Source organism: Carex rostrata, chromosome 26, assembly GCF_964058835.1.
Source record: "Carex rostrata chromosome 26, lpCarRost1.2, whole genome shotgun sequence".
In the NCBI taxonomy this organism is placed as follows: domain Eukaryota; kingdom Viridiplantae; phylum Streptophyta; class Magnoliopsida; order Poales; family Cyperaceae; genus Carex; species Carex rostrata.
Genome location: NC_135943.1, coordinates 5,202,580 through 5,229,145, shown reverse-complemented (window position 1 = coordinate 5,229,145; position 26,566 = coordinate 5,202,580). Strand labels below are relative to the sequence as shown.

Here is a 26,566-nt window from a genome sequence, read left to right as displayed (position 1 = left end):
AACCGATGCTAATTATCAAGTATCAGCATCGGTTCTTAGCTTAGGAACCGATGCTGATAGTGCTATTTATTTAAAATAATGCGGATTACTAGCAGCATCGGTTCCTAAGCTAAGAACCGATGCTGACAGTCCTATTTTTTGTAATTCCATAGAAAGATTTTTTTTTTTTTGATTCCATAGAAGAAACAAGTATATTTTTTTTTGATCCCATAGAAGAACCAAGGATCGATATCATATACTTCACTTGCTCTCCCTCCACACTCCAAAAAGTCGGCAATGGCGAAATTATCTTCGGACGACATAGAAGGCGAAAGCGAAATGGCGAAGCGGAGAAAGACTAACGAATTGAAGATCAGACTTTGAATATTCCGTCTTCTCAAAATAAAATCAAAGAAGTAAAGACTTTGAATCCTCCAACTTAGAGTAAAATCAAGGGGAGAAAGACTTTGAATCCTACATCTCCTCAAAAGAAGACTGGAGAAAAAAATGAGATAGCCACAATCCATACTGACTTTCTGGAGTGCTCAATTTGTTTCAATCTCATGTACTCTCCAGTTATTAAAAAAAAAAAAAGCAAGAGAGAGAGAGCAATTTGTTTCAATCCATACCGACTTTTTGGAGTCTAGAGAGAGAGCAAGTGAAGTTTGTGATATCGACTCTTGGTTCTTCTATGGAATAAAAAAAAATATACTTGTTTCTTCTATGGAATCAAAAAAATATATATCTTTCTATGGAATTAAAAAAAATAGCACTATCAGCATCGGTTCTTAGCTTAGGAACCGATGCTGATAGTAATAATTTAAATAAATAGTACTTTCAGCATCGGTTCCTAAGCTCAGAACCGATGCTGATAGCATTAGTGGAAAAACTGAAATCAAGATCGGCTTATCTGAATCGGTTCTTAGCTTAAAACCGATGCTGATACTATCAGTATCGGTTTTAGTGATAGAACCGATACTGATAGTCGCTATTTAGCTTTTTCCTAAGTCTGATTCTTCACAGAATCAGTCTTCTTTCTTCCTCCGTTGGTTGGCGCAGCAGCTAATTTAGTGGGCATTGATCAGCTAACTCACTCTTCTTTTCTCAGGTTCATTAATTGATTGATCATTTCTTTTCTCAAGTTTAATGTTAGATCTAGCACCATTTAAGCTCTAATTCGGCTCATTTTATAAACCCTAATCTATCTTTTAGGTTTTAATACATTTTTATATTTGAAGCTTTTCTTTATTGTGAAGATGAGGAAATTCATGAAATATATGAAATTTTGATATAACTATATTTGCACATGCATGCTATATATGAGCTTTTGATATATATATACCCTAGCATGCATCATATATATGTTATATAGGATTTGGCTAATATGCTATATATGGGTTGCATAGAGGCCTCCCATGCTACGGCTCAATATTTGAGTTTTCAAAACCCTAACGGTCGATCCGAACCATTCATCTTATTCTCCATATTAAAATGTGTTTGGAGACCAAATTTTACATTTTTTGGAAATTGCTTACTATTTTTTTAGAATTATTGAATATTGCTGTTTTTTATGGTCCAGATTTGTCAGAAAATCAGCGATTTTCAATAAATCTAAAAAAATAGTAAAAAATTTCCAAAAAATGTAAAATTTGGTCTCTAGACACATATTAATATGGAGAATAAGATGAATGGTTCGGATCGACCGTTAGGGTTTTGAAAACTCAAATATTGAGCCGTAGCACGAGAGGCATCTATGTAACCCATAGCACCGTAGCCAAGTCCATGTTATATATATATATATACATCCCTTAATTAGGTTTTGATGATTTAATTTTGTAGTTTGGCTATTATTGAGAGATTTGGTGCAGCGATTTTCATCTCACTCGGTACGGCATCTAAAAAAGTTGTAAGTATAACATAAAACTCATGTTTAATTAGTTTTGTGCATGAATGTGTATTTCGATAGCTGGACTAAATAGATTTGTATTATGTATGTAGCTAGAGTACTGTCTTATGAGCCACAACCGAATGATTAATGCCTTTAGGTCATGATACCCGTTCAAAATTAATCCATTAGGGATTAATTTTGAATAGTCCCCGTTTTGGGACTGCTCTTTGAATACTTCGTCTCAATTAGGATGTGACCACGTGTTAGTCGTGTTTTAGTATTTAAGAAAATTTCTGCAGCATTTCTCCTTATTAGTTCCCCGAATACTCGGGGAACTGAGGGGAAATGCTGCCGAAATTTTCTTAAATACTAAAACACGACTAACATGTGGTCACATCCTAATTGAGACGAAGTATTCAAAGAGTGGGATAGGATGGTAACCAGGCCCCATGTAAGCCCTATTGTGAATAGAATTTAGTACCCCAAGCTTGTTCTAAATTAATTGTGTTCTACTATAATTGCAGATGGACCGCAGTTGGATGTACGAAACATCACGTCTATCGGATGAATATACGACAGGTGTCGAGGAATTTATCAGAGTTGCTATGGAAGATATGGCGAATAAGGGGAGTACAATGATGTCTTGTCCTTGTCGTGATTGTAACAATGGTCAAAAATTATCCAACCCGAACCAAGTGAGGAGCCATTTAATCCGACGTGGATTCAAGCAAGGATATAAGTGTTGGATATGGCACGGTGAGAGTTTTCCAACCGACATAGGCACTAGTACTGAGCATCAGCAATACCATACCGTTCGAGATGAGGGGAATGACTTACGGGGATTGGAAACCGACGCAGGTACTCGTACTGAGCAACAGGAGTATCATACCGAAGAAAATGATGATATAGTGGTAGATAAATGTGATAATTTTGATCAAATGTTACGTGATATCGAAGAGGATTTTGATAATGATAAGCAGTACTGTTTGTTTGAGAATTTGTACGAAAATTCTAATAAGGAATTGTATCCTGGTTGTTTTAAATTTTCAAAATTGAAAGGTGTATTAAAATTGTATAACCTTAAAGCATCTAACGGTTGGAGTGATAGAAGTTTTACTGAGCTATTACAAACTTTAAAAGAAATGCTTCCGGAAGGAAACGAGATACCACCCAATGTTTACGAAGCAAAGAAAATATTGTGCCCAGTTGATTTGGAAGTTCAGAGAATACACGCGTGCCCAAATGATTGTATATTATATCGAAATGAGTATGAAGACCTTCACGAGTGTCCAAAATGTGGTGCATCACGTTACAAACCAAAGCAGATTGCCAGTGATAAAAGTGATGATCGTAAACCGAATAAAGGACCTCCTGCAAAAGCATTGTGGTACCTCCCCGTAAAATCGAGATTCAAACGTTTGTTCTCAAATGCTAAAGATGCGAAATTACTGCGTTGGCATGCCGAAAACCGGAAGAAAGATGGGAAATTGCGGCACCCCGCTGATTCTCCTCAGTGGAGGAATATTGACAGAGAGTTTTCTGAATTCGGACGTGACCCTAGAAATCTAAAGCTTGGGCTTAGTGCAGATGGAATAAATCCGCACAGTACCATGAGCAGCAAGCATAGCAGTTGGCCGGTTCTACTGTGCATTTATAATCTTCCGCCTTGATTATATATGAAGCGCAAATACATCATGTTGACCTTGCTCATATCAGGACCCAAACAGCCCGGGAATGACATAGATGTGTATCTAGCTCCATTGATTGAGGATTTAAAAGAATTATGGCAACCCGTAGTGCAAATGTATGATGCATACAGCAAAGAGAAATTCACTTTACGGGCCATGCTTTTCTGCACCATTAATGATTTTCCGGCTTATGGAAATTTGTCGGGTTATAGTGTCAAAGGAGAGAAAGCGTGCCCTGTTTGCCTGGATGATACAGTCGATGTGTGGCTACCCAACTCCTCTAAAAATGTGTACATGGGTCATCGTAGATTTCTTCCTGCCAACCACGCACACCGAAAGAGAAAAAAAGAATTCAATGGAAAAACCGAGAATACCAAAGCAAATTATCCGTTGACCGGTAAGCAAGTTTATTCGCGAGTGAAAGATTTGAAAGTTCAATTGGGTAAATTTAAAAAGAAGGTGGTGAGAAAGAAAGGGGCTCCGAAAATATGTTGGAAGAAGAGGTCAATATTCTGGGATTTACCATACTGGGAGCACTTAGAGGTTCGACACTGTCTCGATGTGATGCATGTGGTTAAAAACGTGTGTGATAGCATAGTTGGAACATTATTGAATATTCCGGGTAAAACTAAGGACGGTATCAATGCTCGGAAAGACATGCAATTCTTGAACATAAGGCCAGATCTACAACCAGCAGAGAAGGAAAGAGAAAAAGGAAAAACTTGTACATATCTAAAACCCGCAATGCATACGCTATCGAAAGCAGAGAAAAAAAGCTTACTGGAATGCCTTCATGGTGTCAAAGTTCCATCTGGATATTCTTCGAATTTTAAAAACCTAGTTTCACTGGATGATTTAAAATTGACAGGAATGAAGTCTCACGACTGTCATGTTTTAATGACACAGCTTCTTCCTGTTGCAATTCGGGGCATATTGCCAAAGTGTGTTAGGCAGACCATTACGAAGCTTTGCTTTTTCTTTAACGCCATCTGTTGCAAAGTAAATGATCCTGATACGCTAGATGCTCTGCAGAAGGAGGTTGTTGTCACTCTTTGTCATCTTGAAATGTATTTTCCGCCGTCTTTTTTTGACATCATGGTTCATTTAATCGTTCACCTAATTAGAGAAATTAAGATGTGTGGACCTGTTTTCTTGCGGTACATGTATCCGTTCGAGAGATACATGGGATTGTTAAATGGATATGTCAGGAACCGATATCGGCCTGAGGGCAGCATCGTAAGAGCTTACACTGCCGAAGAGGTTATTGAGTTTTGTACTAATTATATGGATGATGTCAAAGCCATCGGCATTCCTAAATCTCGGCACGAGGGTAGACTTCACGGGGTAGGGACAATCGGTGCGAAATTATTCGTGCCTGATAGTACAACAATGTCACTAGCACATTTTCATGTTTTGCAACACCTCACTGACGTTCAACCTTTTTGGGACGAGCATATGACTCTTTTGCGGCAACAGAATCCTAAGAAATCTAATAAGTGGTTAATCGGCGAACACAATAAAACTTTTGAAAGATGGTTTACACGTAGAGTCATGCAAGCTCCGGAGGGAGAAAACATTAAAGAAATTGTCAAATTGTTGGCTCTTGGTCCAGTTCATGTCGTGAGGACCTTCCAAGGATATGACATCAACGGGTACACATTTTACACAAGGAATCAAGATGCAAAGAGTACCGTGCAAAACAGTGGAGTGACGTTAGTAGCTGTTTCGAGTGATTTGTCAGATCCTAAAGGTGCCGGACCATCGCATGCATCGATGTCATATTACGGGTTTATTGAAGAAATTTGGGAGCTCGATTACAGAAGATTTAATATCCCGTTATTTATGTGTAAATGGGTCGATAACCGTAGGGGGGTTAAAGTCGATGAAGATGGTTTTATTCTGGTGGATTTCAGTAAAGCTGGATATAAGGATGATCCATTTATACTTGCAAGACAAGCCACGCAAGTGTTCTACGTAACTGATCCCGCCGATCGTTCAAGACATGTTGTCCTCTCTGGTAAAAGACGTATAATCGGGATTGATAATATGGAAGACGAAGAAGCGTACGATCATTTTGATGAGATACCACCGTTTTCTACTGGCATGTCATCTCTACCGGGCGCTGAGGATAATGAAACAGGTCACATGCGCATCGATCATGATGAAGGAGAATGGGTTGAAGAAGTTTCCATTGGCAAGTCATAATATTGGTATGTCATACATTTAATATTGGTATGTCAAAAAATAAAAAAAATGTGAGTTAATAATCTTTAATATTGCTGACAAAAAAAGGTACGGTTTTTTTTTCCAGAATGCATTGAAACACCCGACGATGAGAAGCATGCAAGTTATTCTTCAGCACGTGTTGTAGCTTATTTTTTTTCACGTTATATGTAATTTATTAGCTTATTTTTAAATTTTAAAGTTTATTATTTTAGTAGCTTATTTTATTTTATTTTATAAGTAATTTTTAAAATAGCTTATGTACTAAAGTAATTTATAAACTAATAATTATACTAAATAATTTTTCAAAATAATTTTCAAGTTTATTTATAAAATATAAAATAACACATAAACATCCCTTTTTTATTTTTTAAAATAACATACAAAATATAAAACCTCCACACATTTATCAAAATATAAACATGTTTTTTTAATATTTAAAATGACATACACATGCAAAAATATAAAATAACACATAAACATCCTTTTTTTAATATTTTAAAATAACATACATATTCAAAAATAAAAAAAGCACAATTTTCAATAAATAGCACTATCAGCATCGGTTCCTAACTTCAGAACCGATGCTGATAGTAATCCGCATAATTTTATATATATAATACTATCAGCATCGGTTTCTATCTATGAACCGATGCTGATAGGCTACCCCTCTATATTCAAAATTAAAAAATAACAGGTCCAAAATTCTTTTTTTAAAATTTAAAATACAAAAATATAAAATAACACATAAACATCATTTTTTTTATATTTAAAATTTCTTATAAAAAATTTGTAAGTTTTAAAGAATATAGAGGCGCTGGTTGGAGAGGGAAGCACTATCAGCATCGGTTCCTAGCTTAAGAACCGATGCTGATTGTAATCCGCATTATTTTAAATAAATATCACTATCAGCATCGGTTCCTAAGCTAAGAACCGATGCTGATAGTTATCAGCATCGGTTCTTAAGCTAGGAACCGATGCTGATAGTGCTTCCCTCTCCAACCAGCGCCTCTATATTCTTTAAAACTTACAAATTTTTCAAAACACCCAAAACCGCAAACCTCAAAACCCTCTCCTCCGCCGTGACCTAGCCCTGATTTCAAACCTCAAAACCCGTTTCTGTGTTCTCTTCTCCGCCGTGACCTAGCCGTGACCTAGCCGTTTCCATTGCTCTTCTCCTCCGCCGCTCCGTTGGCCCGGGCCTATTTTCTCCTCCGCCGGCTCCCTTTCTCGGCCCTCTCCTCTCAGTCCACTCCCCTCTCATTTTAGGTAATTTTGCTATCTTAGTTTTGCTATTTTAAGTAGTTTCAAATTAGTTCAAATCAAATCAATTCGGTTTCAAATCAACCAAACCGAATTTATAAATTGTTTACAATTCGGGTACCAAACCGAATTTAGAAATTGTTTTTGAGATTTGTTTGACATTTGAGAGAAATTTGTTAGAAATTTGTTAGAAATAATTTGATTAATTCGGGTACCAACTATTTTAAGAATATACTTGTTAGAAATTTGTTACAAATTTGATAGATTAGGGTACCAATTTGAGAAATAATTCGGGTACCAATTTAATTCGGGTACCAATTGAATTTAGAAAATTCTTGTTACTAATTTTTGTCGAGAGATACATTAGAATTGGTTTAGTTACTAATTTTTGTCGAGAGATACATTAGAAAATTCTTGTTACTAATTTGGGTTAATAATTGGTTTAGTTACCAAACAAAAATAATTGGTTTGGATTTATTTGTTGATTTAATTTGAATTGGTTTGAAGTTAGTTTGGATTTATTTGGACTTTGAATTTATTTGGACTTGGATTTATTTGGACTTGCAAATTCAGATATGGAAAGCAATAGTGAGACAGCCTCGGCTAAGAAACGAGGAAGAGGGCCTAATGCAATCAAGGAGAAGTTTAACGAGAAAGGGAAAGAGGTGGAACTTGACAAGTTTCACAGGCCGGTTGTTACTAGGGATACAACGTCTTTTCCAACGGAATTCGGTATAATGGTGAGAAGGAATATTCCTATAAGTTTCGTATTGTGGAAAGATGTTCCAGAAGAGAACAAGCTGAAAATATGGGAAACAGTGAAGGTAAATAACGTAGTACTAAGTTCACAAGCTTTCATTTGATATTATCTAACTCTAAATTTTGATTTCTATTTGTTTGGCAGCTGAGATGGGGTATAAAAGAGGACGTAAAAGTGAGGAACTATTATTATCAGAAGATGGCTACTTATCACCGGAGGTGGCGATCCGAGATGACTAAATTGTGGCGCGCGGGTGAGAGGCCTGATTTTACCAAGCAAAATATGGAAGAAAAAGACTGGGAGGTATTTGTCAAGTATCGAGAGACGGAGGAGTTTCAGGTATGTTTATTTATGCGGATCACCTACCTAATCTCTAAGTAAGAATTCAAATTCTCTTATAATTAAGGCCTACAATGATTGACTTGACATATTAATTGTAGGCTGCTAGCAAGATTGGAAAGGAGAATCAGAACAAAAATGAGTATCCGCATTTCTTAGGATCTAGAGGTTACATGGGCGAGGGTTTTCGGAGTAGGCTTACAGATGCTATGCAGACGATTGCAGACCAGAAAGCATCTAGTGATCCGTCTTCCCAAGGCTCAACAAGTGCATTGAAACCAGAAGAGGTCCTTGATATGTCGATTGAGCATAGGCATGTCACCTGGAGACTAGGAAGACAAAAGCTCGATAAGGAGACCAAGGAACGCTTTTATCCAGAAACATACACACCGGTCATCGAGAAAATTGTAAGAATTTTAGATATTGTCATTCATTGAAACCTCTACTTTAATTTATTAGTTTAAGAATTTTAGATATTGTCATTCATTGAAATCTCTACTTTAATTTATTAGTTTATAACATGTTGTCATTCCAGGAAGAACAAGAGGCGGCTATGAAACAAGGCTTGTTGGCCGTCGAACGATACGACGATGTTCTCGGAAAATCTCTGCCAAATCCGGAACATCCTGGGAGGGTGAGAGGAGTGGGAGGTTTGGTCCCTATGAGAAAAACATATGAGAAGAGCTCAATAAGGAGGAGACGCGCTCCCTCGAGTTCTGAAGAAAAAATGAGGGAAGAACTGAGGGAAGAAATGAAGGAGAAAGTAAGAGAAATAGAGGTGAGACTAGAAGCAAAAATGAGGGAAGAAATGAAGGTTCAACTTGCACTTTTGGTTCAGCAGTCAATGGGCCAACAAGTTCAGGCGTTTACCCCAACAGTCCTTCAGAGCAGCAGCCAGTCAGTCAAACCAATTACAGATCTTTCCGAGTATACTGAGGTAATGCAAATTCAAATTCAATAATATTCAAATTTCACCATTTATTTTCCATTACATGTTGTGCTGTTCATACGTTTTAGTTTATTCGAGTAAATACATATATCTGAACAGGAGGCAGAACTAAGCTGCAAACTCCAGGCAGTTGTCAATGGGAACACTATTCAAGTAGCCATGGGGACAATTCACGTTCCAGTTGCACCCGGTGGAACAATTCACAACAGGCCGATGCCGTTCGACCATGCAAGAGTAATGGTTGATGGTATTTTCGATGCGGACTTCATAGATCACCCATTACCGGTACCAAATGGCGAGCAGGAAACCCTAAAGGATGTCCTCGGCAGTTTCACTGCATGGCCGATGTCCATGATAGTGATAGGTTCAGCTGAGGTATATTATTATTACAAGTTGTTATACTTCCGAATTAGTATATGTGTGATAGAGTTATAGATGATTTTGGATTTTACTTCAATTTATTATGAAATTTTGCAGGAACCAGGCAAAGAAATGATTATTCCCGGAGGTCCGATAGCAACGAGTCACTGCAAGGCATTTGATGGTATCAATTTTGACAAGCTGGGACAGACATTCAAGCATATTCGTGATTGGTTTTTGGAGCTAGATGGCAGCCCAATCGAAATCGATTCCCCAGCTGATCTTTTATGTTCAGATGACTCCATACGCGTCTATGCAGATGATTATGCGGCCTTGCTTACTCCACAGGAGTGGCTCACTGCACCAGTTGTTCAGATCTGGATGCTGTGAGTTAATATTTGTAATAATTGCAGAATTTTAGTACTTGTAATTCAAGTTTCACAAAATTGAGATCACCTTTGTGTCTTTATTTTGTAGGTATTGGCACAAATACCTCAAGGAGGAATATCCCGGTGAGCAGGTTGGTTTCATGAACCCCAGTCAAACGAATGCCACCCTGTTGAATGATGACCGAGGACGTGTTCTTCAATACATAGGGAAAGCACTCCGAGAAAATCGGGACAAGAGATTAATCTTCATACCATACCATCAGATGTTAGTGTTACATATATATATATTCTAATTTTATTATATTTCTTTCAATTCATATAAATTGAATAATATGACATGCTACAAACCTAACATGCAGAAATCATTGGATATTGGTCGTACTTATGCCAACAGAACGTTCATTGTACGTGTACGATTCCGATAAGAAGTCTAAAAGAATGCTGATGATCAGTGCTGCTATCGAGGAGTAAGTGCCTTTCCTAAATTTTACGTTTTGTTTAGAATACTAATGATTTCATTATTATATTATCATTTAAAAAATGTCTCGCAAGTACTGATTGTGCAATGTTTTCATATTTCAACAGTGTCTTCATAAAGGAAATGGGTGCTTCTTTAACGGTTCGTAACGATTGCAAGGTAATAGTTCCTATTGCGATATAATTATAATGAATATACATATAAGTCATTTGTATGCTCGTAATACAAACATTTTATTTTTTTGAAACTTGTTATATAGTGCCCACAACAACCAGCCGGCTGGGAATGTGCATATTATACCATGTTGCTCATGCAAGACATAATAAAGCACTGTCTCCATGTTTTTCCGCAATTGAAGGTATATATGCATTTATAAATTTTTCAAAAATAAGAATTGTTGCTTCAAATATAATCAATTTAATTGTATATATATGCTCTTCACAAATTCTAAAAATGCAGGATATTCCCGCTAAATATACGGTACAACGCTTGGCCGAGTTTCGCCATATGTGGGCCCAAGTCTTGCTGAAAGAAATTAAGACGAGAGGAAGTTAGGAACAAGAATTTTTTGTAATAAGTTAGGATGTGTATGATATATAATTAATTTAGGATGTGTTTTATTGATAATTAATTTAGGATGTGTTTTATTGAAAATTAATTTAGGATGTGTTTTATTGAGAATTTAGGATTTGTGATAATTTGAAATTTCGGCCAGCTAAATAAATATGGAAGCTGGCCATTTATAAAAAATATTTTTTAAAAATTCAACAGAGTATCAGTATCGGTTGTACTGTACAACCGATGCTGATAGTAATTTCTGAATTTAAAAAATATAATTTCAAATATATATCTGCATCGGTTGTACTGTACAACCGATGCTGATAGTGAATTTCTGAATTTAAAAAATATTTTTTCAAATATATATCTGCATCGGTTGTACTGTACAACCGATGCTGATAATATTTTACTGAATTTTAAAAAATCTAATTTACAATATAGATCTGTGTCGGTTGTTAATTACAACCGATGCAGATAGTAACTAGTAGTATCGGTTGTAACAACCGATACAGATTTGTTTAGTATTTGTATCGCCCTCATCAGAATCGGTAGTGAACCGATACTGATATCTGTATATAACCGATGCTGATTCTATTTTTTCCAATGGTGGAAGTTAGGAATTAATGCAAGCAAAACCTGTGCACTAGTTAGTTAGATTTAATAAACCTCAGTATATCTCAATCTAATAAGTTATTGAATGGACTAAAAATATTTGACATCGATCGCATTCTTTGGGTCAAACAATATTGTAATAAAATTTAGTTATTACAGCGATCTACTACTCTTGAACTCTTTTGAAAGGATCATGAAGCTCGTTTTTCTTTCTTTATTTTTTTAACATGGGGCCAAGCAACAGAAGCTGCCTTCTAATTAAATCTAGGAGTGTTTTCTGGATATTAGGGTTTTAAGTTTTCATTTATTTTTTTCCTTTAGGCACCAGAGCAATTAAGCTATGGGTGTTTGTTTCTTTTATTGTTATTTACTATTTGAATTTCCGTTTTTTTTTTATTTGTCTTTTATTTTCAATTAAATATATTTTTTCTTAATTTTGTGTGAATGTTAAATAAAAAGGTCTCTTTATAATCTATTCAATCTTATAATATATATGTTTCTGTTGCAACGCACGGACACGATACTAATTAATAATTAAGCGCATATACTTCCGGTATTCCTACTAATTAATTAAATATCAAAGAATATGCCTATGCTTCCTATATATGATTAGCACTTAGCAGTCTTCTTCAAATTTTTTAAAATGTTTAATACAAAAGCTGCTGCATATATATATATATATACACACACATATATATATGACTTCTAATGATTAGCGTTAATTTGTATCAAAGCAATTGGACTCCTAGAAGTACAAACATTTTCTTCATAAAGATGAACTTGTTATTACTTAGATTGTTAATTATCTAATTTAAGATACTATAGCTATGACGTTCATTTCTTTTTCCCTCAAATAAAAAGTAAAATAGTACTGTCAAGAACACTACAAGAATGAGACATTTTTTGCGAGGATAAAAAAGTGACTTTTTGCGACGGACTACTCTTATTGTTCAGTTTTTTCTTTTTGCGACGGACGACTGTCATAAATGCACTTTTTTTCTCGCAAAAAGTATCTACTTTGTTGTAGTGGAAATTAATTAAAGAAAACTTCACTATCTTAACCACATGCAGCGAAGCATTTTGAACTTAAAATTTGTATTTCTTTGACAGGTGCTGGAACTGGGAATAGTAGTGCACTCGGGGGTAATAGGTCTAGGGGTGGGTGCCTCACAAAATGTGTGCATGATAAGGCCTCTTGTAGCTGCTCTTTGCTTCCATCAGCTCTTTGAAGGCATGGGGCTCGGTGGTTGTATTCTTCAGGTACTTCAATTATCCCAGCTAATTTTTATGAGACTTATTTTGCCATTTTGTCATTGCAAAGGATAAAATGATGCCATGCACTAAACTTTAATTCAATAATTGAAGTGGTTTGTAAAATAACAAGCTATGCTTACTTAAGTTAGAAAAGAAAAGAAAAAAAATTCCCCCCTTTTTGTGTCAAAATAATTGAAAATTAAATTAGTATTTTCTTTCAACAAAGTTATTCTTTTTGTACGGTGTACTGCTCAATTTGCTCTGCATGAACAAACTCCAAACATATTAACAACATATACATATATATAACAAATGAATATGAAAACATACATATATGATAGATAAAAACAGGTGATTAATTGGCAAACCTTTGGAAAAGATCTAAAATAATTTATGATGATCTATGTTATTCATCACAAAATAGTCGCATTCCCAGGCTCCCCCTTGTCTAGGGCATTGAAATGTTTATTATTTTAAATAAAATATAATTAGTAGTGCAATTGGAAATTGCAATAAATTAGAATGATAAACTCATATTGGAATATTTTCTTACCACATAGTCTCTAACATCCATGCTGCTCCTCGTGGCCCGCTGCCTATTTTTACTCATTTGTAAGTATTGCTGATGAGCCTTGAAAATAATACTAAAGGTCACTATGCAGTACTTAGAAGTATTGGTGTTTCGTGTTTTAAATTGTATATATGTATTTGAATTACTTTCTAAGGTGTGTAATGAATAACAATTCTCTGTCTGGATCTGGCAACGAGTCCAGCTTATAGACAGCAGAGATTTGTGGCATGATAACGAGAAGCACCCAATGGTTACTACAATTGAAGTAATAAAAAAAAATATCAATACAAACTTGTTAAAAACATACAATAAATTACATGAGTATAATTAATTAACATCTTATCCTTGGCGGTATGGTGCAAATATAAGTTTCTTTTCCTTATACTTTAGCAAGGCATCAACCAAGTACTTCATGGCAGTTTTGTTGTAATGGGTTATATATGTTTCACATATCATATTTGCGTCCAGAAAAAGCAATGTCATTATTGAGGGTCCAGAAAAGCAATGTCAAATCGTGTTTTTCTCAGTTGGAGGAATTCGTTTTTAGCTTTTAGGAAGGTACTGGTTGTAACTATTTATGAAATATATATCGATAGCAGGTAATTAAATGAACTAAAAAACAAATATTTACTAAAACTTTACTACCATATGAATTTAAAAATGTACTAAAATTTAAAACTTTTTGACAACTCACCCAATGGAAAGGTCGTTGACTGTAAATTCACAGTGGATTACAGTTCTAATCATTCAATATTTTTGGGGATATATATTTTATGGAAGGAAGGATTTTTATTTTTCTAATGGAAAAAACTTTCCTTTAATTAGTCCTATTATTAATTAAGTGAGAGAGAGGAAGTGGGTCCGTTAATCAATCAATCTATTTAACAAGCAAGGGTAAATTGGATATTTAGAAACAAAAAATTCTCTCAGCTCTCAAAATTATAATCGTTGCTCTCAGTATAGCACCCCCCCCATTGAAAAAAAGTGTGTATTTCTTATTACAAAATTTCCTATTTATAACTCCAAGGCTCAAAACTAGCTGTTAGTACTATTTTCTATTTTAGTAATGACGGTACACGTTACCGTTATCTACCTATATTTGTAAATAAATAAATTCCTACTTCTATATTAACTGAATAATGAGGTTTATATTTTAACAGAAACAAATAAAGCAGTGTAGAAAATTAGGAAAAATATACTATGGACCATCCGCATTAATTGAGTATTACCTGTGTATCTTTCAATTATATTTTTGCCATTTTTAAAGATGTGCAAGTTTAAATATTAGATTCTTTGCGAATGACTTTCTATAGTACTATTGTATGTAATAGAAATTGATTACTGTATAAAAGCTATAGTACTTTTCTTTAATATCCTAAAAAAAATTGATTACTGTATAATTAAAATATATAGTACTTTTTTTTAGGATATTAGTATATACACCATAACAAAAAAAAAAACCTAAGAAAGAGATTGACCATGCATGGTTTGAACAGAGGGAACGTGCTTGACCCGGTAGAAATTAACTCAATGAGGACAGAATTAATGCAAATTTAATGTAAAATGACTTTTCCATCTTTTGATAAATGCAAATTATTGCCATGGGTTTGCAAGTCATTAACATTTAATTCCTAACAATCAAGAAAATGGAAATTTAAATTTCAAACACAGCACTTCATGCATGCGTCCTATGCGATACATCTACTGTACATATGAAAAATAATTTGAGATTTAGATCAAAATAATAATCAATAGTACTTCCATTGTAATTGATGTCATTTTTACAGCAGTAAGTAACTAATCACCTCGAGTAAAATTATCTCACTTCTAGGTTGGTCAAGGTCACATAATTAATAGACGGGTGATTCACTGCTTCCTCTGTAACTCTTATATTGAAGTACGCCGGCTGCTTCGGCTCTGGCAAAACTATAGCTTCTGTGGTAAGATACACGATCGCATCTGACATGATGGGTCGATCAACTGGATTTTCTTGTACACACAATAAAGCCACATGAATACATCTCTCTATCTGTCTTTGGGACACTTGGGTTAATGTTGAACAAATTAAATTAGTTCAGAATATCTCCCATCTTTCCATCTATCCCATGCCTGCAAAAGAGAAAAATTTATGCTATGAACTATCTAGTCTTGTAGGTACTCAAAATCAAATATAGTGTACCTTAATACCAAAAAATAAACCGAGATTTTAACAGGAATTCTTTTATGGTCCGGATATTAAATTAAGTAAAAAAGTGTTAGTATATGTCAATATATGAGGTCCTTACAAATCCAAGGAGGTTGAGAAAGTCACCATATTGGTGGAAACTCATATTCTTTTTGCTACTAACAATCTCAAGAAGCAATACACCGAAGCTAAATACATCTGATTTGACGGAGAAAAGACCCTCGGATGCATACTCAGGAGCCATGTAACCGCTGGTAAACAAGAAGAAAAATCATAATTAATATGATGATGTAAATCTTCTGAATATATATAATTAATATTTCTTGTAGCTAGCAAGTTAATCTTATTCGTAGACTGATTTATGATAAATTAATTAGTGTGTGTGATTTAAATTATGCTCTTTGTTTACAAAGTAATTAATATTAGACATATTTTCTTTAACACATATATATACGCACTATGTTCCTACCACCCTATTAGTAATTGCTTGGAGCTCCTTCGGACCAAATATTCTTGCTAATCCAAAATCAGATATCTTTGGGTTCATTTCAGTGTCTAAAAGAATGTTGCTCGCTTTCAAATCCCTATGAATAATTCTTAGCCTCGAGTGTTTGTGGAGATATAGGAGTCCTTGAGCAATGCCTTCAATTATCTCAAATCGCCTTTCCCAATTTAGAAGTGCTCCTCTAGTTTTATCTGCAATGCAACACTTAAAATAATAAAGAAAAAAAAAAAACAAGTTGCATAATCTTTGCTATTACATTCCAACAACTCGACATTTCCGTGGTCTGGAATTATTACCTTTTTCAATTAAAACTTTAAAATAGGAGGAGTCAAATTTTGAAATGTTTACTTATGGCTGAATAGGTTCTTAGAATGGAAGATAAAGAAAGTTGTGATCTGATATGCCTCCAAATTCGGAAAACTATATGATTAAAAATTAGTTGCTTTATAACTAACAACCCAGTGATTTATTACAGATGACTCAACAAGTACTAAGAAAAATGAAAAAGATTTCTAAAAAGAAATGAGCTTTGTAAATTGAACTAGTACTCCAATTAATGGAAATTAACATAAGGCAAAAGCAGATAAAAGATTACTACTAATCCTTGCAAAATAGGTTTCTAGAGACATACTGAAAATGAAATAGTCTAAGCTCTTGTTTGGCATAAACTCGTAAATCAATATTTTCTCCTCTCCTTGCATGCACCACCCGACCAGCCGGACTAAGTTTTTATGTTGTAACTTTGCGATAAGTTGGATTTCATTTTCAAATTCAACTAGACCTTGACATGAATTTGTAGAAAGCCTCTTGACAGCAACCTCAAGTCCATCTGGCAGCACCCCCTAAAAGAAAGAACTTGAAATCAGAATAAAACCCAATTCTTCTTTTAATTTCATCAGAAAGTGTTTTTGTTTGCCAGTTTTTTAATGATTTCTTTTACTATAATGGCCCAGTTAACTTATGGTTCTTCTTGGTCTAAAAAATAATAATTAAAATAAATAAGAAAATAAGAAGCACCTTATAGACGGGTCCAAATCCACCTTGGCTGAGTTTATTGTCAAATGAGAAGTTACCTGTGGCATTGACTATTTGATTGAAATTAATGAGTGAAATATCTGAATTTCCTTCTCTGCTCCATAGATCCAGTGTTTCGTTGTAAGTTGCAAGCATTCTTTCATTTTGAATAATCTCGTTTTCTAAATCATTAATGAAAATATAGTGTGTTAACTATGTTTTCATGCAAATGAACATGTTGAGAAGTATAGTTCAATGGTATAAAAATGTAAACCTGCATATCTCAGTTTTCTGATTTTGAAAAAGCTGATGAAGCAGCCAATAATAAGCAATGTCACAGATACACTGACAATGATAATGAGGTGCAAGCTCTTTCCTCCTGAAGGTATATTTGAGATTGAAATTATCAACACATATCAATAAATTCGTAACAGTTATACATAGATGAGAACTAAATTAAAAAAATTCAGCATTCATAAGGAACTGATGGATAAACACAGCGAAAGAGTGGAAATTAATTGGCAAATGAATATCAGGTTGGATTCAGGTGGTGATGTAATTCGGGTATTGGTTCTGCATTATGGCACCTGTTCTAAATTCTACCAAGTTTTGCTGTATGGTCTTCAAATGATTTGTTCAAATATCTCAAGAGAGATGCGGGTAGTGTTCCCCGAAAACAACAGGTCAGGACCAGATCAGAGACGGGCATGAGCTTTCACTTGCAACAGCAAATGAAACACAACCAAAATAAGGAATGAACAAAACGAAAGAAAAGAGGAAATTATGGGAAAGAAAAGATGTGGACTTCAAAGAAACGACGTTTCTGTCAAATACTCTTTTTACCATAGTAGGAAATATCGGCCAATACCGATACGGATCGGCCGGTACGTATCGGTATCAGCCTACCCCGATCCGATCCTGAGCCAATCCTCACATAGCAAATCATAAAGAAAAAGAAAAAAAAACCCCGATCCTAAGCCGATACCGATCCGATACCCCGATCCCATATCGATATCAGCCGGGACCGATCCCGATCCCGATCCCGATACCGATAATTCCTACTATGCTTTTTACCACAATCTACTATAATTAGTCCAGATTGGACTTCTAAAGCACTCTGTTCTTTTCCATTTATATATATTATCATGTCCCATTTGTACATACATTTATTTCTCCATGAATCACAAATTTGGTCTCTTCCTATACCTAACCTTCAAACCTTTTACCCTGGCCCACTTCCTGTGCTTCCTATTGAGGCAAGCAAATATATTAAAAAAAAAAAAAGATTTCAGAGCTACTAGAAATTAACAAGATCCATAGTTCCTATGAGAAATCTTGTATACTAGATATTAAAATATTTTATATTGAGGATTTTAAATCAGCTGCTGACAAATAATAGTACCCAAGTTCAATCTTAACGCTGAAGGATTTAGTAGAGCTGTGTATGTTTGTTGCTATTTTGTAAAATAAACATACATATAAGAATTAAAGACATTCCAGCTTTTCTTTTTTGAAAATTGAAATATACATAAAAGAGTCCATGTCAGGTGTTGAATACTCTCACCTTTACTGGTGCTTGATATATAATTCATTGTAGGAGGCTGAATTGGAAGGTTAACAGATGCTGGAGGAGTCTGTATTGTCCTTGAGATTGAACCTATTTGTTGATCTGGTTTTCTGGAAAAGAAGTTGTATATTTCATACCTCAGATTGCATCTCACTCCTGAAATCCTTCCACCTTTCCGCCCATCAAAATAGTTTAGCGTCTGATCAATAAGGTCTTGTAAACAAGCACGACATGTATAATTTGAAAAATCAGGCGTGCACTGTGACAAGCCATAGATCACCGGCAAGGATGATGCTGTTATGTTTATCACTCCAGTCCCAAAACGCTTTCTCGAGTTATAAGCTGCCTGATCTGAGACATTGCTTAGCAATGTGTTCATCACATTGAGGAAGTAATATTTTATAGTATTATTCGATGGATCCCATCCACTAAATCTACCATCTGTCATAATGTTCCAGATAGAGTATATAGACACTTTTCGTGGGGATAAAAAAGTGACTTTTTGCGATGAATTACTTTCATTGTTCAGTTTTTTCTTTTTGCGACGGACTACCATCATAAATGCATTTTTTCCCTCGCAAAAAGTGTCTACTTTATTGTAGTGATAGTTGCCAATTTTTAGTTGAGTTGAGGAACTGCTGATTGGAGTACGAGAAGGTGCACAAATCATAGTATATAGTTGCTTCTTTTGAGTATGGGCATAGATTCATTACATCTTGGAAGGATTGGTTAAGGCAGTCACTGCAAATAGAAGAATTGACGTCGCCACAACAGAGGACAAGACCAGAGATCTGGTTCGGTGCTGTACCAATTGTATTTTCATAAAAACCCTGTTTTGCAACTGCTTCTGTGAAAAAGGAGGAGGAGAGTGTCTCGAGGTTGGTACTATATGCACTATTTACGGTGTAGTTGCCGGTGTTGCCGCGTAATGGGAGGCATACTTTGTAAGCAGATGCTAGATGTAAGCAGAGATTTGTGAGGAAGAGAGCAAAAAGGCAGGGAGTAATGTTCTGCATTGCTCTGTTGGGCAAGGAACAAAATGATGATGCGCTAGAGGAATTATAATTTTTCTTTTACTGACAAAACATTGACAGCAACTACACGCGAAGGATCAAAACTATGCTAAATGCATCTGGATAATATGATACAGCTAGACGATAGTGAGAGGAGCCTTGAGGTGTATACAGACTAACTTGCTCGATGATTAGCATTGCCAGACATGCGCAGCTAGAGGTGTCAACGGGTACGATACGGGTCGGGTGAAGGCATTTCATATCCGTACCCATTATAATATTAAAAAAAACTTTAACCTTACTCGTCTTTTCGAATACGGTACAGATCGGATAAACAGATAAAATAGTGTCATTAACATCTCGATTTGTGATTTCGATAAAATATTTTTCAAAATAAGAAAAAAAAAATAATAATGAATACAACTAATTTGTACTATAAAAGTTTAGTAAAATACATAACTTTATATATATAATTTTACTTTTAAAAATTATCTTATAGGATAATGGGTAAAGATAACGAAAAAAATTGTTACCCATATCTGATAAACAAACGGGAAAAAAAATCTTACTATTATCCGTCTTTTCGGATACGGTACAGATCGGGTAAACGGATAAAATGGTGTAAATTGGAGGGTGTTATTAGTTAGATTTTTGTTTTAATGTTTTTTCTATATGTACGTTTGGAGGGTTTTAATACAATGCATGCCACAAAATACCACAACTTTGATATTTTTATTTAAATTTTAAATTGAATCCAAACTGTTGATCTTGTTAACTTTCATGAAAACATAGTAATATTAATTTTTCCGAATAATAATGTTGGTATTATTCCCAAGCTATTTTTTTTAAATCTCTCCGAATTATTCTTTAATTTGATGAACAACATGAGATAAAATCCAAATAATTATTTATACAAATATCAATATTATGATGTATTATTTGAATTATAAAACAATGAACCATTCTCAAATTACATCTGTATTATATTCAAATCACGAATTCTAGACCTTGCCGAATTATTTTCATATTTTGACATTACACGTGAGAGATGCGTCTTAAGTAAAATTTTGTAATTTTTAAAATATATTTTTTACTAGATCAAGTGGTTGAAAAATGGACTAATTCAAATTAATCTATCATATTTTATTGGATTTGTTCATTTTTATAATCACTTGAATCTAGTATAAAATTAACTAAAAAAATCATGAAATTCTATGTGGATGCATCTCTCATTAAAAATGAACAAAAATCAACATTTTGGATTTGATATATAAATTTCAAAATTTTTAATATAAATAAAAAGAGAGAGATTGTGATATTGGATGACCATTTTTCTAGATGAGGGAAATATGCCAACGGTTTTGGTGTAAATTGGTGTCAATAAAATTAAACATCAAAATCTATTTTAAATTATTTTAAATTGATATAAGAATATCCGATATATCCGAATATCTATGCGAATATAAATACGGATATGATTTTAAAAATGACTGAAACAACCACAAACAAATTAAAAAAGAGCTCAAAATTTTCCGACTTCCTTTAGTTATCATCTTTTAAAAAAATGATAAACATAATTAATATGGATTCTTGAAATTTTTTATTTTTATTCGGTGTGTAGCTATATATTAGCTTCGCATGGATCCAACACAAAATTGTAGATAGTGGATATTCAATATCTGAATATCCGTGCAGATACGAATACAAATATGATTTTAAATATTAATTATTCATATTTGAATAGTAGATATATATAATATAGTTGAATATATATTATGAAAAATATATAATTTAGTGTTATAAAAAACGGATATTCATATCTGTATCTGTTTAATATTTGATCTGTATATATATATATTTATCTAATATTTGATTCATATATGTATCTCAAAAATAAAAACGAATACCGATATAGTTTTACCACTGTTCAATCCGTATCCGATCCATTTGCACCCTAGAGATAGAATGAGTGAGTCTATGGTAATATGCATATCACGATTTGGCACCGTGCTACGGCTCTATATTCGAGTTTTCAAATCCTAACGGTCGATCCGAACCGTTCATCTTGTTTTCCATATTAATATGTGTTTGGAGACCAAATTTTACATTTTTTGAAATTTTTTTACTATTTTTTTAGATTTATTGAAAATCACTGTTTTTGGATGGTCCAGAATTTTCAGATCAAGTGATTTTCTAAATATCTAAAAAAATAGTAAAAAAATTTCAAAAAATATAAAATTTGGTCTCCAAACACATATTAATATGGAGAACAAGATGAACGGTTCGGATCGACCGTTAGGATTTAAAAACTTAAATATAGAGCCATAGCACGGTAACAACCCGTGATATGCATATAACCATAGACTCACTCAGATAGAATTGTGTACCTATCTTTGAGAAATAACAGTAGAACGTCCATTAACTAGATACGTGTTTGATTTTTTTTTTTTTTTTCCGTTTAAAAGTGGATGAGAATTTTCGTTTAACTGGGACCCATACTTGTTATGTGCGCACGTTTTACTTATTTTATTTATTTAATTAACCCCACTAGTGGGACCATACTCCTTACAATAATTCATGTTATGTGCGCATGTGCACCATCACAATGCGAGGATTCAAGCTTTTTCTAGAATTAAAATAATAGCGAATCAGATTTAATTAAATAACTAATTGGATATAAATTTATTAACTAATCAGATACTAAATATAAAATAATGTTTTAATTTATAACTTTAATGTTTTTATTCGTAATTTATAATTCTCTGAATTATAATTTTAATTATTAATCATAATTTAATAAATTTATTTTAATTTAAACTCTAAATTTAACTTAAATTACAAATAATAATTTCAGAAGAGTACAAAAAAAATTTCAGAGGTTCAATGTGATCCGCCCTTGTGTGGGACCACATGAACCAAATGGTCCATACTTCTTATATTTTGGACTATATATGTGCGAAGGGAATGAGAATCTTTCTCAGGTAAGTGGGGCCCACAACTTCTGCAGTCAAATATTTAATGAGAATCTTTCTCAGGTACCATAAAGTGGGGCCCACAACTTTTCCAGTCAATATTAATCTATTCTCAGTCGGATTAAACTCAATGCAATGCTTATAAAGATGTAGGGATTCTGTTTAATATTCAGGCATGGTTTAAAAAAACGGTCCAAATTCACTAATTTTACTGAACAGTACCCGTCAGGTCCCTGAGAGGATCCGAATGCGTGCACATGTGGAATCCACATGAATCCAATGGGTTCAAGTTTAATTTTATGAACGGAAAAAAAATTCTCAAAGAGGGACACGTACACCTAATTTGCGCATATATCCGAAATGATAAGACGATCTAAGTAACTTATTTTTTTGAACTATATATTGCTAAAATTAAACAGAAGGATTTGCAAATAAAAATGCTAATGCTACAACTAGTGTATAAATTATTAAAGTATAAAAGTCAGACTAATCAATAAAATATCTCGTATTGACAATTGCAAATAATAACTATGTTTCTTGTTGTCTCGCAATACCTTCTACAGCCAATAGGTGCACATTTATTAGCTGTCCCTGCATTGTTAGCTGCGTATCGAAGAAAAATGAAAATTTTCAAAAAAATCATGTGAATTGTGGTTATTATTTTTTAAAAGATGGTAACAAAAAAAATTGAGTGTTCGCTGAGTGCTAACTTCACAGTTTTGTGATGGTGGCTTAGTTTCTTGTTTATGTAAATAGTCAATAAGACCTTGTAAATATTTCTTTTTATTTATCAATGAAATTGTCACGTGAGTCCGCTCACTGACCTTCAAAAAAACAAAAAAAAAATTGGAAAAATATTTTACATCCTTGTGTTTTGAGGCATGCAGGGGTTAGAAATTGAATATGTGATGTGAGTGTTATTGCTTTATTATTCGTCTGGCTTTTATATATATATGCATGCGTTGGAATCCACCGCTTTGTTTGGGAATCTTTTTATTCGTCTGGCATTTTATTTGTCAAAATAATGGACCATCTCTTATGGTCATGTCCCTGTTCTACGGCGTTCTGAACCGGCTTTGGTGAAATATAATATAGAGGTCACACACAGGGGCCGATGGGAGACCATGGTTAAGGCGAGAGAGGAATAGGAACAAGCCGGTGCAGAGCTCACACCATCCTGAAGTTTGAAAGTACATTTATTTTGTCCTGTTGTGCAAGTTGCAATCTTTTTCTAACTATCATGGGACCACTTCAAATAGTTGCTGGATGTTTTGTGATTAACTGATATATTTTATGTGATATATTGTATAATTATACAGCATGTAGAAGTAATTTTACAGTATTCACACAAGTCAAAGCTGTAGATAAATGGTGGACAAAAGGCTGTGGACAATTAGAAGCTTCCATTTCGACATCACATGCATTTCTAGCTATTATATTGACAGAAGTTCATTTCTAGCTATATATATTTCGCCGTCACATGCATTTTTACATGTATGGTTATGAACATATATAGGTACAATCACAAAAAATGTCCCAATAATTTATTACTGAAAGAAAATAATTGAAATAGGATTTATGCAAAATTTTAAGCCATCCCCTAGCTAGCTCCGACCTTCTTTGACAAAAAAAAAATAGATTAATTAAGAATTTAAGAAACAAGAACCGCGGACTTGGACTTAGTGCAGTGGTACGAATCTCGTCTCTCTACAGAGAGGCCGCACATTCAATTCTCGAGAATAGCATTTAAAAGATGCCTGAGTGTACCAGAACCCTTTAGTTAAAAAAATATATATTTATTTAAGATTCATTTTTCTTAATGATGATATATATAATCCCTACAATAAAAAGTAGGAGAATAGGTTCAAGTGTTGGTCTAGTGACAAATATATTGTCCTCCATGTGAAAAATTGCACGTTTAAATTAAACATGGATGTAAGATTTTTTTATATATATTAAACAATTGGATCACTTAACTTCTAACCTTTACTAAAATATATATATATATATATATATATATATATATATATATATATATATATATATATATATATATATATATATATATGAGGTGGGCTACGGTGAGTTGCGAAGTAAAACGCGTTTCTACTTCACGCCGTATTTTTATTTTGAAAGTCCAAACGACCGATCCGAACCGTTAAATGTTTAATCCATATTGAAATGTGCTTGGAGACCAAATTTTACATTTTTTGGAATTTTTTTACTATTTATTAAGCATTTTTGAAAATTGCTGTTTTGCTGTGAACAGTAAAAAACAGTAAAATTTTCTGGACCATCAGATCAGCGACTTTCAAAATTGCTTAATAAATAGTAAAAAAATTCCAAAAAATGTAAAATTTGGTCTCCAAGCACATTTCAATATGGAGAACAAGATGAACGGTTCGGATCGACGTTTTGAACTTAAAAATCACAAAATATGAGCGTGAAGTAAAATAGTCGCTTTACTTCGCAACTCACCGTAGCCCACCTCTATATATATATATGTGTGTGTGTGTGTGTGTGTGTGTAATAATAAAGGAGAATAGATATAAAGCCGTATATAGAAATCAATCTTTAGTAGTCTCTAGTACAAGTATTTAGCACAAATCAAGAATACAATTTAAGGTTCAACAAATTAATCTTTACATTACACAGGAAAGTATAAGCTGAGGTAACTATACATTTCTTTTCATCCGTCTAATGTCGACAAAATTTGTTTAGTAAAGATAAAATTTAATTTGGAAAAATAATAATTTTTGTTTCGTAAATTTCTTTAGAAAAATGAATTTAATCCTTGGATTTAATTTGGACCACACTAATTTTGCAACCACTGAAAAATAAATATACTAGACCTTGAAGAAAATAATAGAGTTAGTCCTTAAAAGCTTATTATATTAAGTACTTAAATTTTTATGTAAAATAAGTTAAATGACAAAGAAAATAACTAACTTGGTTAATTTCAAAAATATCCAAGAAATAACCAAGTTCAAGAATTCATTGTGTGCAATAAAATTATAGAGTTCAACTTCAGTTTTGAAAAAAAGTTCCAAAATAATTTGATAGTAAAAAAGCAAAATTCATAACTAATTTAATTTTTGAAAAAAAAAATTGCAGACCAATTTGTGCAATCTTCCGGATACGGAACCTTAGTTAGTAATAATAAAGTATAGTCGTATAGAGACTTGAATCTAAATCTACACACTCAATTTCTCTCGAAAAATAATAAAATCTTTTGGGCCCAATTTCTCTCTCGCATTCCTTTAAAATAATTCATTTTGTTTATAAAGGCGAAGTTGGTAAAGAAGAAAAAGTCTATGGAACGAATCTCACGAATCCAATCCATCTCGCGCTGCCATCTCCTAACGAACAATTCAACCAACTCGCCTCCTCCGTCTCCACTTCAGGAGATGCGCATATGGGTCCCGCTATACAGTGTTTCATTCAATTAGCAGCTTCGGTCGGCATATCTATCTTGAGGAGGGTTCAAATGCCTCCATATTTTTGTGCCTCCATCATGCCTCCATCTCTCTCCATTATTTTCAAAGTTCAAACAGTCGATCCGAACCGCTAAACCTAATCTCCGTACTAAAATATGTTTGGAGACCAAATTTTATATTTTTAGGAATTTTTTTACTATTTTTTTAGATAGATACAAAAATACTGTTTTTAGATGGTTCAGATTTACTGATTTTGTACCTATCTAAAAAAATAGTAAAAAAATTCTTAAAAATATAAAATTTGGTCTCCAAACATATTTTAGTATGGAGGTTAGGTTGAGCGGTTCGGATCGACTGTTTGAACTTTGAAAATGATGGAGAGAGATGGAGGCATGATGGAGGCATTTGAACCGTCCTCATCTATCTTATAGTTATAATCTGGGATGTCCGTTACTGTTCACCTACAGTAAATTTCCGATTTTCATCCGTTAGATAGAGATCTAATGACTAATTGCTTTTGTCTCCTTTTATTGACGCGTGCCCAAAACCTATCTAAATTTCT

The 26,566-nt window shown here is 33.7% G+C and overlaps 1 protein-coding gene and 1 pseudogene across 2 annotated transcripts in view; one reads left to right on the top strand and one right to left on the bottom strand.

The window, feature by feature from the left end:
• LOC144544599 (fe(2+) transport protein 1-like) overlaps nucleotides 1–26,566 on the top strand; it is a 46,905-nt gene that overhangs the window by 1,157 nt on the left and 19,182 nt on the right. The window contains exon 2 of the mRNA XM_078293132.1: nucleotides 12,597–12,746. Within this exon, the coding sequence (XP_078149258.1) occupies nucleotides 12,597–12,746 (150 nt within the window). The remainder of the gene's footprint in view (nucleotides 1–12,596; nucleotides 12,747–26,566) is intronic.
• On the bottom strand, nucleotides 15,014–19,023 carry LOC144544408 (cysteine-rich receptor-like protein kinase 10; annotated as a pseudogene). The gene is made up of 7 exons (XR_013508219.1): nucleotides 18,580–19,023; nucleotides 17,290–17,394; nucleotides 17,019–17,197; nucleotides 16,633–16,843; nucleotides 15,955–16,192; nucleotides 15,597–15,747; nucleotides 15,014–15,420 (listed from the first exon to the last, which is right to left on the bottom strand). The product of XR_013508219.1 is annotated as a cysteine-rich receptor-like protein kinase 10 (transcript).